We start from the raw sequence: 20447 nt of genomic DNA, 5'->3' as shown, positions 1-20447 counted from the left end.
CTTTAACAAAATACATTAAACAAAGGTGCACCTCTATCCCTTTTGGTGAAGCAGGGGTAATGAAAGCAAAACAGGTTTCATCTCTTGCAGGGCTCATGAGCATTTACCTTGGAAAGCATCTTCTATGTCCTCCATTCTGGGCTCAGGTTTGTTCCGAAGCAATGTATACATGGACATGACAATGCCTGGAGTGCAGAAGCCACACTGGGACCCATGACTTTTTGCTATTCTCTCCTGAGAAAAAGTAACAACAATTATCAGCTGATAGTATCAATGTGAGTTTATTGTGCTTGTTTCTGTAACATCCCTGTTAAAATACAATCTCGCTAGAGGAGCCGAGATGATCACCAAATGTTCTCTGATGAGATGGTCAATTAATCTGTGAAGCAGACTTCAAAGAAGGGAACACTTTGCATCTATGCTTTGAACTCCCACTGTAACTGAAAGCGACTAGAAGCCTCCAGTGAATCACAGAATGGGTTGGGCTGGAAGGGACCTTAAAGATCATCTAGTTCCCACCTGCCCACCACAGGCAGGGACACCTTTCACTAGACCAGGTTGCTCAAAGCCCCATCCAACCTGGCCTTGAACACCTCCACAGATGGAGCACAGTCTCTCTGGGCAACTTGTTCCAGTGTCTCACCACCCTCATAGTAAAGAATTTCTTTCTAATAGCTAATCTGAATTTATAAACATTTTGTTGCAAACCACTACCCCTTGTCCTATAGCTACAGGCTCTACTAAATAGTCTGTCCCCATCTTTCTTATAAGCCCCCCTATAAGGTCTCCCCGGAACCTTCTCTTCTCCAGGCTGAACAACCCCAACTCTCTCAGCCTGTCTTCATGGGAGAGGTGCTCCAGCCCTCCCATCATCTTCGTGGCCTCCTCTGGACTCACTCCAACAGGTCCAGGTCATTTTATGCTTGGGGCCCCAGAGCTGAATGCTGTACTCCAGGTAAGGTCTTATGAGACTGGAGTAGAATGAGATTAGGAGTTCTTCAGATTTACCATGCTAGAAAAGCTAGAGCTACCTGTATAGAACTGAGTCTGAATTTCAAAGCTTAGCTGTTAGAATCTGCAGGGGAGGGAAGTGAAAGACAACAAGCAAACAAAGGTCAAACTAGGTGCCATTCATTCATGCGTGTCTAATTTATTTTTCACTTTGTTGTTTACTGTCTTAGATAGTTATTGGCACAAGTCCTGCCCACTGTACCAACTGAGATAAATCATAGTTTCCCTTTAAAGGAGCAGTATCTCTGAAAATGCTGAGGCAAGTCTGCTTCCATAAAAAGTGCATTATAACACCTTGCTAGAAGAGCAAGGCTTCGCATTCCTGTCACTCCTCCCCACAAAGAATATTCTGGGACTCCAGCAACGTTGCTGAACCAAATCTTACTGCACCACTGCAGTGAAGGTTCCTAACTATGCAAGGCAAGAAATCAAGGCCATTCATGGAAGGCCATAGGAAAGCCAAAACCTAACTCAGATTTCTTGGCTCCAAGTCTTTATATAGGCTTTCACCACATCAGTCTTCCCAGTTCCCCGGATTTGTCCGGGTTTGGACCAAATCAGCCATGTAGCCCTAGAACGAAGGTTTGGACCAAATCCAGCCATGTAGCCCTAGAATGAAATCATTAGCACTAGTTAAGTGCTAATTAGCACCATTAGGATAGCACCAGTTAACTTGTTAGGGCAAAACAGAGCTGCAGCATTGACCTGGGAGTTTGATTCCATCATTTAATCATTCCTGCAAGTAAAGACTACTCATGTGGAAAGTCACACTCCCAAATTTCACATCATGATGGAAGTCCCAGCACCCTGGAACAGGATTAACATAAGAAGAAAACATGAATAGAGGGTTTGAAAGTTCCAGTATTAATATCTTACCTGGGCTGGGTGCAGCCTGGATTTTGTGTTTCCTATACCTTCAACAGTAGTTACAGCTACGTGATACAGAGCACAAACAGGGAAGAGGCAAGCATTGGCAGTATGGTGACTAAAATAATAAATTAAGGTCACTTCATTTGACATTGTTGCTCAACAAAGAAAAAAGGGAACCGGAGGATTAAAGAGTACTCAGAAACTGTAGCAGTGGACACAACAGGAGAACTTAAATAGATCCGATTCAGGTATTGGTTACAAGCCAAATCCTTTAGCACCTAGTCAGCCAAAGTTCTCATCAACTTCGCTTGAAATTTAAACTGAGTATGCACCGTAGGGTTTGACCTAGAAATAACAACTTTAAACATCCTCATTGCATGTTAAGCTACAGAACTCATGTAAGTAATTTATAGGGGCGGACTACAAATACCAAGATGTCACACAGCTGGCCTGGCCCACTCACAAAGTTACATAAAAGCACAGAGCTCTTGGCCTTTTACCTAGGAAACCATTTCTAGATGGTACACATGGGGAAGGAGTCCAGGCTGAAGGAAAACAGAATAATGTTGCCAAAATTCTTACAGGAACTAGCTATTTTATTTCATTTCTATCAAGGCAGAATAATGACCCTAAAGATACCTTATTCAAGGCCACATTCCTAAGCAGAACCACTAAGTTAAATGATCCCAAGTCAAAGTATCTCCAAACATTATTGCAAATAAATCCAAGATTTCAGTGCTTTCCATTCCCCCCAGTAAAAATAAACCAGGGCCTGTCCCTCTGCCTTATCCTCTCTTTCCATTCCCTTTTTTTCTTTGATTCCATTGCTTCACTCTTCCGTTAATTAAAGTAAGAACAGGAAGAAAGTTTGTTTCAGGTAATACGAGTAATTCTGAAGGTTATAATAGAAGTAGAGAAAATGTTAGTATCTGCTGGCATACAGAAACCAGATTATTATAGTAATACAACAACAATAAAGATTTTATCACAGTAATAATTATTTGGGTCATCACAACAAAAAGTTATATTACATTACAAGAGAAAAAAATAAAAGTTTTCTGAATTGGGAAAAGCAGATAGCCTGCATGCTAGAGTCAGTGCAGATATTTTAGGGCACAATAAAATAGTTCCCTATCAACACTGTGCAATGCTGTAGGAAAAAATGTTCTCACGTTAGCCTTCTGAGTTTATGCTCTGAAAGTGAAGAATTATGTTTTGGCAGAAACATACATTATATAACTTTTTTTTTTTTTTAAATAGTGCCATGTCTGGAATGTCAAGAACCTGGATGAGTCCTCATTTCATTTCTCTGTTGAAGAGTTCAAATTGCAAAGGATACAGGATTTTCTTCCGAAAGGGATCATACTTGGATATCATAACAGTGCAAGCACCACATCCACCTTCTCCACAGCCTAGTTTGGTTCCACATAGGCCCACTGAGAGACCAGGAATCAAGGAAAATACAAAAAGTGTTGGCAGCAGCCTGCTCAAACAGGTGTCAATCAAGGCTTAACAAGGAGTTCTTGCTGGAAACCAAGCACTCTTGTTATGTTAACGATTTAACATAAGCAAAGCTTCAAGTGCTGGCATGTGAGCCTTGAGATCAACACCCAAAGCCCTAATATGGAGGCATTCTACATTCTAATAGATTCTTAGAATAAACAAAAAAATTCTGAACTTTAACAGTTCCCACTTTCCATTAGACTCAAAAAAGTAAGTGACATCAGGGAGACAAAGCACTCAGTAACGTTGAGCAGGAGCTCAACTTTATGAGTAACGATTCAACAATCCTGTCAGTAAGGAAATCTACCACAAGAATTCGACTTGTTGCAAAGATGACTCCTCCTTGTGTGTAAAATTCATATTGCATATTATTTGTAATTTTGTTGGTAACAATGAAATTACAAATAATTTTTTACTGCAAAGATTCTGGAAGAGGCTATTTTCATAGAATCGTAGCAATCATGGGATTACTTAGGTTGGAAAAAGACCTTTAAGATCATCAGGTCCAACCACAACAGGCAAGTCTACCACTGAACCATGTCCCTAAGCACCATGTCTACTTTTCATACAATCACATCCCTGCTTCAGCAGAAATACAGCTTTCCTATGCCTTTCAACGTTTCTCTTGACAACAGTGCTAATCTGCCCCAATAAAACATATTTCTCGAAGTATTTGACCAGATATCTATGAAATAAGCTCACCAGCCATTAGAAGTCAGTAGAAGATCAGAAGCTTTTGAAGAGCTCCGACTACCTCTTCACAAAGCTGTTTGCACTAGATAATAATGAACTTAAACATAACAGGTCTAGCAGTAAAAGTGCACACAGGCACAAGTCATGCCATTTATTTTTCCTCTTGAACTTTACCCACCCAAGTTAGTCAGACAAAATAGGGCTGTTGATCTGCTGGAAACCCCAAAGAGGATTGTGTTTTACATCCCCATACTTCTTTCAGAACCCAGACAAACAGGACATGGCAGCATGGTGAAGGAAATATGCATGATTCTTTTTAAGAAATACACCAACACAGATGTGAACCATTTGGCAAATGTACACACCCAGCTGGTCAGACAAAAACTCAGAAAAGATGGGATGACACTGCCTACTGAACTAGACCTGGTATAGCCAGCCTGGTCATCACAGTAATAGCTACCCAGCTCCTGAGGCTAATCTGACTCATGTGGCGACCAGTTTCAAACAGGAGTGAAACGTGACCATTTGCATCCGCTCACGTAAACATGCCCACAGTATGTGGTGGGAACCCTTGCCTCTGAGTTTGCATCCCTAGGTCATCTGATAAACAGGCCACAGGATAACCAAGCTATTGGATATTAACTATCCGGTAATAACCAAGTTATTGGATGATACAGCAAGCAGCTCAAGCAGCTGTAATGTTTTGGCCAGAAATTTCTTTACAATTTGTGTAGAACAAACTGAACTTCCCTTCAATTTTATTGTCATCTCAATATTGCTTTCTTTCCATCATATTCTAATTCCTGGAAATTCGGAGAGTTTTCCCTTTAAAACACTAATGAATTCTTTAAACTTTATTTAAAGTATATTATTTAAAATTTGTTATTGCTTAAGCTTAGAATACCAGCTATAATCTTTTCCAGGTTAAACTCTGTGCACAAGTTCTGCCTAGCACTCAAGTGACAGGCAGAACAGTAAACAATTATGAAATACTGCAGGCATTTAAACCCTTCTGCAATTTCTTCTGACATTGGATACATTTTCTTCGTAGATAGGTTAGAAGAGTTGTTTCTGGGTCCACATCTTTTTCCACCACCTGCAAGAAGGGAAAGGTACTGTTACACACAGAAGGCTTTACAACACAGGTATGTTGGAAGGAGAAAGTTTGGCCTTTTCTTCTTTTCCAAAGCAGGAAGCAGAACCAGTGATTAACTCCCCTCACTATGTTCAGCACAGGTATCCAGACACGACATTTCCCTGAATTTAGTGTGACAAAGAAAAGTATAAGCATTATTTTTATATGTCAGGTTTTCAGCCATGGCACACTGATGCAAATTTTAAAAAACCCTTCAACAAAAATGGCAAACAGAGTAAGTGGTGAGCAGAGAAAGAACTGTTTTGTACTTGACTTTTGAATTCCTGACATCTCCCCAAATAGCATCTCGTCTTTATTGGCCATTCATAACTGACCTCTGTCCCTCCTCCTTCTCACTATTATGAGACAGAGAAAATGACCAGATAAACAGAATGACAGAAACTGCATCAATAATAGACTTCACAGAGAAAAAAAAATTGACAGTGGAAACCCTAACATGAGCAATACAGGTGCTGCAGGACAGCCAGCAAGTACCAATTATCTTGAATTTTCTCTTTCTTCCCTGCTAATGTTAAATCAATCAGTGTGACGTTAGTAGCCATCTTAAATGTGGGAATGTGGAATTCTAACCAAGGAGAAATTTTTTCTGCACTTTGAGTCTGCTCCATGCTATTAGTGAACAACACTATTAGTAGTTATCTATTAGACATAAAATTAGATTTTACCTCAACCTCTGTCCAATGGTCAGAAACCAAAGTTCTGCCCCTTGCCTCCAAATGGCTGCAGAGCTTGTCTTCCCCTTTTTCTGTTATTAATAGAGCATCAAGAAACTTTTCCATATTCACTGTGTGCCAGAATGTAATCATGTGTTCTTGGCTCTTGCATGTGCAAGTCCTAAGTACAATAGTTACGGGTTATTTAAATTAATCACTCCCAGTTTGAAGGGCAAATTGAACAGAGGTCATTCGTGTAAGCCTTTCTTCTTACTGATAAGAAACCTCCATAACCTGTGTACTGTTTCAGTTTTATTCCTTTACATGTGACAGGGTTATTCTAAAGAGACATAGTTAATACATCCTGTTTGAGTTCACATTTTTATCATACCTGATAAAGCCACTGCTACAAAACACAACTGGTCACTTTTTGCACATCTGATTCCTACACTGGGAATAATCTACAAGGAAACAAGATTTCATTCCTCTAGCTTGGGGATGTCTCCCTGTAAATCATATAGCACTCATATTGCTGCTATTCAGAGCAGACTGCTCCTGTTCCCTCACCTTCTGGATGCATAAAACCAAGTAAGAGCATACGTTGGCTCTTTCATGACCAGCTGTTTCAAAGTAAGCATGTATATTCCTCTGCAGTAGTTTGGTAAACAGGCATGAGCAGATAATTCCAAAAATGTCCCATGGACAAAAGGTCTTTCAGAGCCATTTCACAGTCAAAGACCCTTCACCAGCAACTCATACCCTCACTGTCAAACTCAGTTGCTTCCTCAGGGCTGTGCCAACAGCCATTGCAAACACTTCCAAAGCAGCTTCCAAGATAGCCAGGCACAGAGAAAAAGCTTCAGAATATTAAAGACTATTGACATTATTCTATGCTTAGATCAGAAAAAACGTCTCAAGAAGTTTTCAAGGAAAGAATTCAAGAAGCATTCGCATTGTGTACTCAAATCAAGCCATTAAAAGTTTGGTCCAACGGCTCCTTTTCAGGAAGTTAAGAAAGAAAACGCAGCCCTAAGCCTTCATTTAGCAAAGCATTTAGTCACTCAGCTCCACAGACTTGTAATGAAGTACTTGAGCATGTGTTAAGTCCCAAAGTCAAACTTCTGTTCACCTTTATCACAAAGTCGTTCCCACTATGCAGTAGAATACATCCTGAACAATCCACACTCTTACCCTATTCAAACTGATAGCCCAGGATTCCTACTTCAGTCACTTCAGACTGCTCCACTGCAGCTGTATATCTGCAATATTGGCAGAGGCTTGGGATAGGAGGGAGATAAGGGGTAAGAGTTTGGAGAGCGTTCTGGATTAAACCAAATCTCACACATCAGAGAGCAAGGGATCATTTCTTTGCCCTCAAATTCCTGATGGAGGGATGCTTGTTTATGAGTCTCTGTTCCTGTCTTTTGTTCGTTGTCATTGATGCTGGTTTTATCCTGCAACATGTCACTCCTCCAGTGGTTTGTTACAATCACCTGCTGTGATTTGTTCTGAAAATATTTTAAAACTCTGTGGGTGGGGATAACATCTTCTCTTGTCTGATGCCCAGAACAATATGATTCACAGCTGAATATCTTACCCATCAAAACAATTCTTTCTCACCTCCCCCAGTGTCCTTGTACAGAAACTGAATTATCCATTGCCTTCAGTGGGAGTAGGATCAGCCTCCTTAGATATTGTGATTAAATAAATATTTCCTTTTTGCTCAGTTTCTGGATTTCAGGTTTTTGGTGTGTTTTTTTTAAACCAAACCTCATATTGCATCAGATTGATGGCTTCATTTTGACAGATTCAAAACTATGGATTATACTGTATGTGGTAGCTTAAAAATTAATCAAATGCAGAAACTTTGTTGGAAATGTCAGGATGGCACCGACAGTCATGACTCCCAACAGATCTGCTCTGTACTGCACATCTATTCGTCCACTGATTCTAGGAATCTAAACACTCAGATCATCTCAGCAGGGAGCCCGGTCTGGCTCTGTAGTTCTTCAGGCTTCAAGTACTACACAGAACAAATTCCTAAGCAGTACTCCACACTCCTAGAGCCCATTGGTGGTCCAGAGAGGTGTTGAGCTCACTTCCCCATGATTTCATGTACAAATCTTGGCTCTCAGTATTTTCTTTGCCATCTTCTCTACCAGCTTTTCACTAACTCAGATAACTTTTTACTACATAAAGCATCATATTTAAATTGAAAAATCCTCTCTAACTTTCTGGGTATACTAATTTGAAAGAACAGTATCTGTGCAAGGTAAATAAAGGAACAAAAAGGAAAAGAAAACAGAAACTTTCCCAGTTTACCAAACAACACACTAACCTTTCCATCAGCCAGGGTCTATAAATGAGAAACAGATGTTTTTCTGAATGACAAGCTCCCATTCAATCACTAGTCCCTAGTTACTCAATTAGCTGCAAGAAGGGAAGGTGAAAGGTTTTAACCAGGCTGCCATGCAGCATTAGACTAGTTGACAGCAAAGGTCTCCTAGGACCTTAAAATCTGTGAGTATGTATTCCTAAAGTCATTAAGAGATTTCAAATTCATTTACTAGGGAAAAAGATAAGAACAGAGATGAAAAAAAATAATATTACCACACAATGTAAATCTGTTACTGGTCACAAGAACATTTTGTCTGCTTTAAACCAACAAACTGAGAACTTGTAATTCACTGTGTAGGACCCAGAGGGTCCCAAAGCTCGAAAAAATCCTGTATTTTGTCTGCTCCTATCTGCAATCAAAGATCCATAGGCTCTGAAAGAGGTCTAATGTGGCTTCCAGCACGGAACCCCTCTTAATATTCAGGATAGAAATTGAAATATTGACTCCACATGTTTGAACTAAAATTACTTGCTACATATGCATGAGACAGATTCGTCAGCTGAGGAAAACAAAATTGCCCCTATTAGCTTTAAATTGTGTGTGGTGTTTTCCATTCTAGCCTAGGCAGGCTATCAAGATAACTTTGCCTTAGCTGTGTGCCAAGCTTTATGCCCAGTGAAGTAAACAGGTGCTTAAAATAAACAATCCTGAATGTGAAGTATGCTCAGCTGTTCTGAGGAGACTTTTTCATGACAACATTGCAGTCTGAGCTAATGCAGGAGAAGGATTTGCTGCCCTGAAAGTCCCTATTTTATCAACCACCTCTTATCAAGCAGTTTTGTACTGTGACAGAATATCAGCAGCCCATTAGCAATGTCAAGCTGTCACGAATTCACACAGCAGTAACCTTTCCCACTGGCCATGCTATCACATTCTTTGCAGGGAACTGACTGGAGTATTTAGTCAGGACTCCAGATGGACGGAGCCATACCCTAAATTGCTTTCCTGCTGTTTCAGCAGCCTTGCCCGGCCAACTCCCACCACCCCTTCCATCACATAACCTCTCGTGTGCAGAAATGTCCCAACAAACTCCACATTTGCTGCCACAAATCAGATTGCCCCATGAGTCCAATTCTCTCTTAAACCTGCATTTGGGGAGCTGTGGTGGTGGTGTACCTCAAGCCACTTTGACAGCACACCCAAAAAGGGAATAGGAAAAAAAAAAAAAAAAAAAAAAAAAAAAGGCTCTGGGCAGAGCACAACCCAGGAAGCCCTCTCCTCTCTGATCAAGTGGAACCTGCTCCTTTGCTAGCACTGCCCCTTCCATGAGCCAGCAGGGAAGGATGCTGAGATAATCTGGACACGTGGAATGAGTTGGTACCGTTGGTAGTATTAATTGTTCCCTGGTGCATTTTTTTAGGCAACAACTGCAAGATCACACTGTGATAAATCCCTTTACACGTGCACAAGGTCAACTACAAGATGTGGCTCTTGTAAACAAGAACTGCAGTTCCATACAGTTGCTGAAACACACCAAGGTCAATGCCATTCACAGCATGCTCATTAGCTCCAGAACATAGCAAGAACAGATACAAAAGGAACTAGTTGTCTTCTGCTGCTAGCCTTTAGGGTCTAGGCTGCTCTTTCTCCCCTTCTCTGCCTCACCCCACATGCATAGAAGAGGGTCCCATAGATCCAGTTCTGTGCAGTTCAGCATCTTCTCTTTTGCTTTAACTAATACACATTTTCATATGTTAGCCCAGAGTCTCCTCCAAGAAGAAGGGCTTTTCTACTGATTTACACAGAGCTCCTGCAATACCTGAGCACAAGCCAGTGCTGAAGCACCAGCTGTAAACATATATAGGAATTTGTTTATAAACTCTTCATACCTACCATGAGTGGCATACTGGTTTTGCATCTTAGCTGGTCCAGCACCAGAACTACAATTCTCTTTCATTAGAGCATACCAGAAAAAGAAAAGAAGATAGCACACTTGGTCTGTATCAGGATCTGGATTGCCCAACACACTCGTGGCAGCCTCCTACTGCAAGACTCAAAAAGCTCCTAGTTTTCCACCTAAAAATTGATGTTCACAGAGGAGGGATCTGGAGTCACCAAAATATTCACAGAGCAAGAAGACAAGTTAATGGCATACCATCTGTGCCCATCGTAGCAGAAAATTCATCAAATGAAATTCACAGATCATCCTGTGCCACTGCTTCACTATCTCCATTGCCAGACTCAATTAGCTAGTCACGATTAACATGGAGGTTCAAGTTTCCACCTCTCTCTAGAAACAATGAATAGCTGATATGTCAATTAACATTGACATATGAACCATTACTGATCTGTGTGAACACAGCTTCAGTTCTTCAGTCCTTCTTTATAAAACCTCAGAATCAGGGCTGGCTTCCACATTAGTATTACATTTCAGAGCTCTTTAACTTAGAATCCATACTAGATAAACTTCATTCTTCACCTAACTATGAATACTTATATAAAGCAAAACTTCGATATTTTAGTACCTTGGAAAGTTCAAATTCCAATCCAGTTTAGGATCAAATTTATAACTATAATACCCTAATTGTAGCAACAATCTCATCCACGTTTACACTTGACTAAACTAGCATGAAAGATCAACAAAAGCAAAATTGGTAATAATCCTGTGCCAGTCTGTAGGGCAGGGCACAGAGCTTTCTAACCAACTAAGGATATTGTGCGATCCCTCAAGGAATTAAAAAATTCTGTAGCCCAAAATTAGTGCTGCATGTAATTTACCCCTAAGCAGGGCACAGGCAAGGTCCACAAACTCTTAGCCCCACAGTACGCAGTAGACATGCAACCCTCTCCCCTCCCCAAGCTTCCCAGCTGGAAGCTGCTTTGGCGTAAGTTTCCCTGCCCAAGTATCTAGGCAAGGAGGGGGCGCGAGGGGCAAGATTAGCATTGAGCTGAGCTCAGAAACAGAACTTGGCACTCGTAGTTCATAAAAGAAGCAGCCTTGACTTGTTACAAGCTTTTGAAGAGTCAAGGCTGCAATGCTAGCCAGGGGAAGCCCAAAGTGAAAGAGGAGGCTCTGGGACAAACTGTTCAAAGGTGTCCAGCATGTGCAAGGACAACCCCACCCTCCTGTGAGACACAGCCCCTTCTTAGGTAGTTATCAGCAGTTGGTGTAGGAAACAGTATCAGTTCATGGGCTTTGATTTTAAAGTTTTCTAGCTTCTTAAACAGAAACGAAACAAACATTTATTTTACTTTAATCCCTTTTAAAAATCAAATGTCAGAATTACTTACTGAACGTATGAATTATATATAGATGCTTATATTTGAGTTAGGTTTTCCAGATCTGTTGTAATTACTAAAATTATTTCTATTGGAAATGCCTGTATTAAGTCAGTGCACCTTTATTTAAAAAGTAGTTATCTCAGAATTGCAGTAAATTTAGATTTGTTGGCAATTTTGTTGCAGAAATGTAAAAGGAACATAAAGTCAGTCAAAGAAGAGAAAAAAGCCACTTAGCAAACCAATAGTCTTCACAGTTTAATATTTAAAAGCCATGGCAATTGTGACAGTATCAGAAAACTTTAGAGGAAAAAGACGACTAGAAAAAATAAGTAATCAAGCCACATTCCAGGAGCAAGCCGTACAGAAAGCTGGAATCTTCCTTACCTTTTTACCATTCACAAAGAACACTAGTTCATCCCCCGTCTCGTTTGGAGCCATCCTGCACACCTTTCCAAAATTCACTCAAACAGGGTCACAGATCACCCTTCCAAGAGCAGCCCTACGCCCCACAGTGAAGTGAGCACCAGCGATACGACAAGTAATATGAGTCTGCCTAAAGAATGTTTGACTTTATTTCTACATCATTGCCCTGTGTAACCCCATATTATATAAGAGCCAACGAAGAGGCGTGCCAGCTGCATTTGGTTGGTGCTTCTGCAGCAGTAATGACAGAAAAGGAGCTGGAAAGAGCAGAATGACCCGCCCCCTTTTATATAGCAATAGATCACAATTCAGCTGCATTCCCTTTAGAGTATACTGCCAGGCTTGGGGCACTCAGTGTGCCACTGCAACAGCTGCCAGGAATTCACAGTATTTTGCAATACAAGGCAAACTCTGGAGGAGGGGGGTGCGTGTGTGTCTCCCAACTATCCCTCACTGAATATTGACAAGAAAAAACTCTGTTTGCCTTGCTCTGTGCATAGCCATTCACTGGGCATCCACCATGCCCAGATCCCTAACAAGAGCGCCTGCTTATCTAAAAACTCTTCAATACATGCACATCAGCCAGGAGACAGACTACAAGACTAATTCACTATTTTCCTTACAGTTTTAAAGCTACAGTACACTATCTGCAAGGACATAATTTAAACATGTATTTTTGTCCAGATAAAAGCAATTCTACAGAACTGACATTCTGATCCAGCACCTCAAAAGAGGTGCTGGGCTAAGACCACAATGTTTTCACTGGGCTCTTAAAGCATTTAGGCTTACCTTTTTCAGCTTAATCCTCACATCCTCAAACTTAGTTGCATGTTGCCAGCGAAACAAAAAGGAAAGCCAATTCTTTGAAGAATGTTTTGTCTTTCAGTTTCTTGGTGGTGGTTTCTTCTGGTTTCTCCATTACACAACCATACATTTTGCATTAAGTTTTCCTGGGTTTTCTTCTGAAATTTTCACAGAATTGTCCACAGATGCCAAATATGGCATGTGTTGGTTTCACAAACAAGAACTCTAAACCCCTAATTCCAGTTTTAAGTTCTTCCACAAAACAACAATTCTAAAGTTCCACGGAAATTTCCTAGCACTGTACTTAATCCCGTCTGCTCCATTCTGATTTTTGTGACTTTGCTTTCCTTCTTCAGCATACCAGGCTTGTTAGTTTCAATTAGGTGGGTTTCTTTTTGTTTTCTTAAAGTCCCTGGGAAAGCATTACATCAAAGTCTTCCTCCCAGGAACCTCTCTGAACAATTCACAAAACAACAAAACCTAATCAAATTATTATTTTCATAGAATCATTTAGGTTGGAAAAGACCCTTAAGATCATTGAGTCCCATCACAAGCCTAAGAAAAAGTCCTTCCTTCAGTATTTTGGAAATGTGTCAGAGTAAATACAATACATACATTAGTTTTACCGGCTTTTCTCTTCTGACTCATGTATTCTATTGCCCAGTTTATCCTTTAGAAAAGCTATTTTATAACAAGTGTCAAACATTGTCTCAGCACTTCCTTACAGGCATTCAGTTTGCTGAAAGCGTAGTTCACAGCAAACTTGTGCTTAACACCAGCTGTTAATCTACATTTGCAGTAAAGTTGTGCATAGCTGAACTAGTGCTGACACCTATTGTCTGGCACCTCCCACTTTGTGGTGTAAGAGTATTAGAAAAATGACACTTTTCTCCAAGAAATCTTTGGCTACATTGCCTTATATCTATGCAAATTTACACAAGCACTACCCTCACGTAGCAAGCATCAATCTCAAAATTAGTGTACAAGCCTAGTACTCATAAGTAGTTTTGAAATATTTTAAATAATTATTACTCATAACCACAGGTAACGTGTTACAGCAATCTTAAAGCAACTAACCATTACAGCATTAACACCAAAATCAAACGTACTTAATTTCCTAATCTGTGTTTTCCATAACGCATAATTTAAAGAACACCTGTAATCAAGTCATCTCTTTAAGGAATCCCATGTGCAAATTTTTGCCTAGCCTTAGCTAAAATACCCCTTTCTGCTAAACCAGAAACAGCATCTTGTGATATGCCATCATAATGTTTATTTTTGACCCATCAATCTCCGATGTATGTAATATAAAAATAAACACATCCGTAATAGTGACCTCTATATGCAGATTACACCGTAATATAAAACTTCAGACCATACCTCAGAAGTGTCACTGATCATACAGTACCAAATCCATTCATTCTCTCCTTAACCTGATGGGATCGTCTATTACCATACCCATTTCACAGGCAGCAAACCAAGACACCTAGGAGAGGAGTTTTCCAAATCCTCTAAATAACTCCGGAGCACGAGAGTGCTTGTGCTATTGATGTCTCCTACCCATTTTTGGAAACCCACCCAAAACAGAATAATGGATTGCCAGAAGTGACAGAAAGGAGTGAAAAAAGAAGGCCACCAACTCTCAGTAAACTTCTATAACATAAGAACATCTCTATTAGTGTAGAACTCAAGTGAGCTAAAACTAAAAAATTTTGCCAATCAGATGCAAATTGGTTATGAGACAAAGCTTTCTGACTTAACAGTCAGTTAAAGTCTAAAAGGTTTCCCATTTTAGAAACCATCCCTTTGCCCATTCATAACTTAGAGATAGGTATGGTTTAGAAGCTCAAAATTTTCTGCAGTCTCTCTCAGTAAAAAGCTCAGAAAGCAATAGATATTAGTCAATAATAATATTTTTTTAAAAAAGCAGCTGGCTTTTCTCATTCTGACTGATTAATCCCACAGACCTGGCTGTTGCAATCATAATGATAATCTGTTCGGCAGATGACCATATGTGTAGCTCAATAAATACGGTAAAATTTACAGAAACCCCGTTCCTGCCTAAGGAGTTTACTGACAAAATTAGGTAAACGCATGAAAGTACAACAAACCAGTGCCAGAGGTAGAAAAGGAAAAGGTTTAAAACAAAGGTAAGGTGGTGTGTTGCTTTGTTCTCCTGTTCCTTTTGTGGAAAATAGAAGGAAAGAAAGAATAGAACAGACAGTTCTGAAAAGGATTCTGTGGAGGGATTTACAAGGAGCAATTCTGTAAAGCAAATAGTAAAGAAAAAGTCCCAAGTCATTGCTTTAACGCAGTATCCCATGCATCAAGCTTCCAGGGTTTTCACATTAACTCTGCAGGCCTGCTGCCTCTCTCTAATACTCAAACTACTTCTACAAATTTATGAAGTATCCACTGTTGCTAAAGCATGTGTACAGCACCTTTCAGTGGAAACAACTTGTTTGCTTTAGATCCGTGGCTGGCACAGATAGCCTTTCTGGAAACATGCACTAGCACTCTTTCCAGGGGTCTCAAGAGAGCTCCACCTGCTGCAGAGTCAGTTATAAGGGCACACCAGGCTACTTAGGGCTTTACACACCATATCTTACTTAAAGATTCTTCTTCAGAACATGAACTACTGGTGGTTGTGTTGTTTTCTTGTGAGCGTTCTCTGTGTAAATAACAAAAATAATAATCACATAGTATTGATTATAGACTGTGAATGTGAAGGCAGAGTATTGCCTGAGGATGCCTGATCTCCCTGACATCACCTATTGACCACTGTGGAAGACTGGCTCCTGAAATAAGTGGACTTTTTATCTGACTGGATAGGAACATTCATACTTTGCCAATAAAGTCTCCCAAAAGATCTCAAAGAAATGGAATCTTCAGGATCTTAATCCAGGCAGTAAACTTGCTACTTTGAAAAAATACGCAATACCTTACTTTCATACTCATATGGCAATTTCATAGATTTTTTTTCTTATTGCAAAGGCATTTCTCAGAGTAAAAACAAACAAAAAAACCCCCTAAGTTTCATGCACTTTCTTATGAGGTGTCTAAATTATTTGCTGGTTACAGATACAGGTTTAAAAAGGATCATGGTCACAAAGGAAATACAAATTGGATCTCCTCATGAGGTTTGTGAGTGGATACTACCTCATTATTCATGAATCACTAATCATTCAGTGTTCAGTTTATAACTGTATGAATATTGTCTAATTGTATGGATTAATTTCATGAATTATGATCTCTTCAGCTGCATTTGAAAATGGGTGGAGTTTAATTATAGTTCTTTTCCTTGTCCTACCACCTGGCTTCCTCTGGCAGCAAGAAGAAATGAAATAAGTTAGTTAATTCTGCCTTCTGTTGAGAAGTACCGGTTGTTACTAGTTTTCAGAACTATTAGCAAAACAAGACTTTTGTATTAATTCTATTTGCAGTTTTTCTTTCATTACCTAGCTCCAGCAGACCAAATAAAGGTTGTTTCAGATATCTGACCCAAAAGGCAACTTCTTTCCAAGCAGACATGTTAATGCGTGTTCCTTGTCTTCAGCAGTAGCAGCTAACTTGACACCTACCAGGTGTCTTTTACTTGCTTCCAGGGTATCATGAAAGAGAAACTGCAGACCCTTGCCCTGCTAATATAACTCAATAAAATCAGTAAGGTGTTTTAAACTTTCTTCTTGGCCTTTCTTCCTTTTCATCTGCTGACATTCTAGGAGTACCTTTTGTATTTAGCGATTATAACTCTGTCCTAGGATGAAAGAAGCAGAATCCTCTTGCAGAGGCTGGCTGCTCTTTGTCACACGTGGAAGCACCATCTCCAGCATTTCAAGGAGGAAAGGGGAGGGGACAGCTGCAACAACCATGTAAAGCTCTTCATTCTTCTGAACAGCTACTAAAGCACCTCCTCTCTGGCATCAAATAATGCCCTGATATTCCAAGATCCCTGAGCAGGCAAGTAGGAGCTTCTGGATCAGCCTAAGTCAGTAAAAGCTTGTTCCCACCCCATACCCTACATGGCTAATTTTCCACTGCTTTTCTTCCTAGGAGACGGTCTCTACACAGAGGTCTGCCTCACTTATTTTCTTCTGTCCCGGTGAAGGGATGGGTGAATTTTGTTCAAGAGATCATTTAATCTAGTTTTCTCTTGTCTATACACCGGATGCAGTCCAGCACACAGCTCCTTTTTGAAACACTGGTACCAGCTATTTGATGTAAATTTCTATTTAATATACTGTCCTAAACCTGTCTAGGCATCTGCACAACTCCTCTGGCTGCCCTGTGTATCTCACTGTTAATCACTTTCTCACTTTAGAATGCAGTATTTTGGTGGACAGTTTGTTCAAAATAAATCATCCACAGCTGCTTCTGTTAACAAAAGAAGGATTCCTGAATCAACCTAATATTTGACTGCTGTGTCTAGGAAGGATTTGCATACCAAAAGCTTGTGAGCATTCTCCAGCTACTTAAGTTTGTCTAAGAAAAAGACTGCCTCCCTGCACAGACCTGTACCTCTTAGTACCTTGTGCTAGGATTTCCTTATAGGTCCCAACTGGCTTCTACCATTAAGAAGACTGACACTTGGCAAAAGTACTTTTCTAGACTGAACAAGTATGGCAAGCCAGTCCCCCAGAGAATTTCAGGAGAGTTTTGTTACCAGTGTAATGCAGGAGAGCAGATGCCATCATCATCACTGAAGCAGGATAGTTGTCTCAATTACAGCCATTGTGGTCAGCTTGTATCACCCAGACCGATTTACCTTCAAAACAAATTCATTTTAAATAATTTGCCACTACGTAAATATTAACAGACAAACATCAGGCAAGAAAGCAGAAGACCCACTGGAAAATCATGGGCAGTGCTGGCTCAAGATCAATTGCTACAAACTCAGCATGAATCATTTAAGGTGAAAATTAGAAAAGCCATAAACATTATAGCAGTAACATTGAAGAACACCCTTCCAAGAGCAGTGCATGAAAGAAGAGATAACTCCTTTCAAAATGAACCTTGAACAGCCTACAAACTGGATAATATGTTGTGCATATATTACAGAAGTTACAAATATTACTCAAATTACTTCAAGTCCTGTGTTTCCCCTTCAATCTTACCTCACACCCAAAAGACAGATTTTCTTAAGTCATGTTCCTGATATCCTAGTCTTAACCTGGAATAAAAAAACCTTCATACTCCCAAAATTATTTTATTAGACAGGGAAGAAAGATGACTGCGCATGGAAAGCCTGGAATTATGTACATCTTAAACATGTCTACAAATCCCTGACTACTCAGAAGAGACATATTAATTACCTGGATTATTTTCATTTATAAGTACCTCAGTCAGACTTGCTGCTTTCAGTGACAGACTTTGTGCCCAGGTATGGGCATTTAAAGGCACTAAACAGAAAGCTTACATCTTCATCATTCCTGAAGCTTTCCAATTCATGAAGAATAAGTTACCTCCACTTTTCAAGAATTCACTAGAAAACCAGTTAAAATAGAAATTAATGTATTCCCTCTGTTATGCTTCTTCCTATATTTGCATGATGAACTTAGACCCAAAATATTTCTGATCATTTACCATGATTGCCCTTTATACCACCTGATGACAAATACCACTGTTTTCATCTCCCTTTTGAACTGGGGTGGCTTCCTTTTTTAATAAAACTGTTTTCCCCCTACTTATTTTGTATCCTGTATTATTTTATATCTGCATACAAAAGACAGAGCTGACAGTTTTCACGGGTTGGCAGGAGATTACTTTGTAGAATTCAAGCCAGCAAAACGAGGCCGAGATATTTACCAACAAATGAATTACAGGGCTGTTGCAATAAAATATCCAGCATGACTAATGCAGACACCTAACTAGAGTACAGATATACCTGTACTTTCAGGAGAATGCTGCTGATTTATCTCGATGTAAACTTGATTACCAACCTTGTTAATTTAAGACGATAAGATAGGCTTTAACCAAACAGCTTAGAAAACTACTTGAGAAAAATGATAAAAGAGAAGATAAGGTATAAAGATATGCATATATAGGAAATCTCAAAGCTGCTTTTCCCAGGGCAAGGTAAGTGTGCCCTAATGGTTACACAAGGTTGGGACTGTAGAAATTGATAACCGACTGCTAGCTGTTTTCTGCTCTCTGCTATCTCTCTTACTAGCAATACAGGAATGTCCGATCACACCTCTGTCTGGTTTCTGCTGAGTAAACCCATGGTTTCTTTGCAATGCTTTTTCAGTGATCCTTCCAGAAGATAAATCAGATGCATCTCAAGCATGCAGAGAGGCCAATATTAAACACTTTAATAAAGATGTTCAAGGGAATAAAAGCTTTCTGTGCCAAAGTAGAAGCTATTTTATATAAACAGAAACACAGTGGAGTTGAATCCAGAATTTCAAATCCATCTCCCTTGAAGACTTTGATGGTTCTAATCCTAAACTGGATTCCATACGTAAATGCTCTGACATTTCTGTCCCAGGAGAGTTGCAGCAGTGGTCCTATAGTATTATTGGGTATATTACCACAATAGAATACTTCCAGTAAGAGGGAGACATTTCAGTTTCTGTGCCACAAAGTTTGTAATCTAAACCGAAAGCCTCTGAAGAGAAAAAAAAAAGAAAAAGGTTATGAGATCCCAGAGGAAAGACGTAGTTGTTATTTTTATGATACTGATTACTGCAGCAGATAATAGCTTTTAGAAGCCAGTAGAGTCTGTAACATGCAACCTCCTGCAGATTCCACACATGACAGAATATTAAGCACAAAAATACAAACAGTAGCCTGCACAGACAGGTGAAATAAGTAAGAACTGACAGGATTCTAGCATCAACACCAAGCCATTGACATTAAGTACTCAGATCTTAAGGACCTCAGTGGTCACGTGAATTAGCCTCTTTTTTCCATTACCACAACATCACAGCTGTGCATGGCAGAAGCAATTTTTTAATCAGATCTTTATTTTATGAAACTTATCTGTTGAACTGGTCAGCTAATATTTGCCTGTATTCATAGATTTTACTTTTTAATTTTTCTCCCCTAGTCCAGAAGTTTATTATTGTCAGTCACTTCTACTGTGACTGTGAACAAAGATCAAGAACAGGGCCCCACTCTGGCAGTCTCTTTGGCAGTTCAGAGCACGGAGTATCTGCGTCACCACTTCCACTTCTTCCACTTTAGACAAAGCAGCTACAGACCAGGGGAAGAATCACAATCTAGCAAACACCCATAAGATCAAGGAGTGGCAGCCAATTAGATACATGATGATTGTTACTTTAGAAATAGCAAAAAGTGATGGTAGACAGGCTCTCACTAGACTTTTATTCTTCAAAGGCAAGGTCCATTTCTAATAGTTGCCTCTTCCTTTATGGGATGCAGACCCTCACCAGGCTGGCCTTCAAACACCTATCTTGATCTATTTATTGGAGTCACGCATTGAGTAGTCTGCACTGTTCTATGAGTAGAACTGTTATTTGGACAAAAAAAGTTTAGTTATATCTAACTTTCCTAGTATTATAAAATGTACAAAACTATCCCTTGCAAAGGAACATTCTTATAAAACCAGCCTTTTTACACATCACACTTCTCATTTCTACATGGATTTAAAAGAGCTAGTTTGAGTTTCTCATCTTACTGAAGAAATTATTGCAGTACAGAGAAGTTAGAGAACCTGACCAAACTGCAGGACAAATAGTGATGACATCAAGGG

At 39.8% G+C, this 20447-nt stretch overlaps 1 protein-coding gene across 4 annotated transcripts in view; it reads right to left on the bottom strand.

The window, feature by feature from the left end:
- The window catches only part of XDH (xanthine dehydrogenase), a 61648-nt gene extending 42050 nt beyond the window's left edge, over positions 1–19598 (bottom strand). For 2 of the 4 annotated variants that reach the window (XM_080408793.1, XM_080408792.1), the window contains exons 1-5: positions 11891–19598; positions 5116–5173; positions 3221–3317; positions 1888–1996; positions 108–234 (exon numbers count right to left, since the gene is read on the bottom strand). In XM_080408793.1, the coding sequence (XP_080264919.1) occupies positions 108–234; positions 1888–1996; positions 3221–3317; positions 5116–5173; positions 11891–11944 (445 nt within the window). In that variant the 5' untranslated portion in view covers positions 11945–19598. Of the gene's footprint in view, positions 1–107; positions 235–1887; positions 1997–3220; positions 3318–5115; positions 11658–11890 lie in introns of those variants that run through there. The other 2 variants (XM_080408791.1, XM_080408790.1) reach the window with 1 other exon arrangement.
- Between the last annotated feature and the right edge of the window lie 849 nt (positions 19599–20447).

This window comes from Falco punctatus, assembly GCF_963210335.1.
Source record: "Falco punctatus genome assembly, chromosome: 12".
NCBI lineage: Eukaryota > Metazoa > Chordata > Aves > Falconiformes > Falconidae > Falco > Falco punctatus.
Note: the sequence above shows the minus strand (reverse complement) of the source record. Positions and strands in the feature narration are given on the sequence as shown.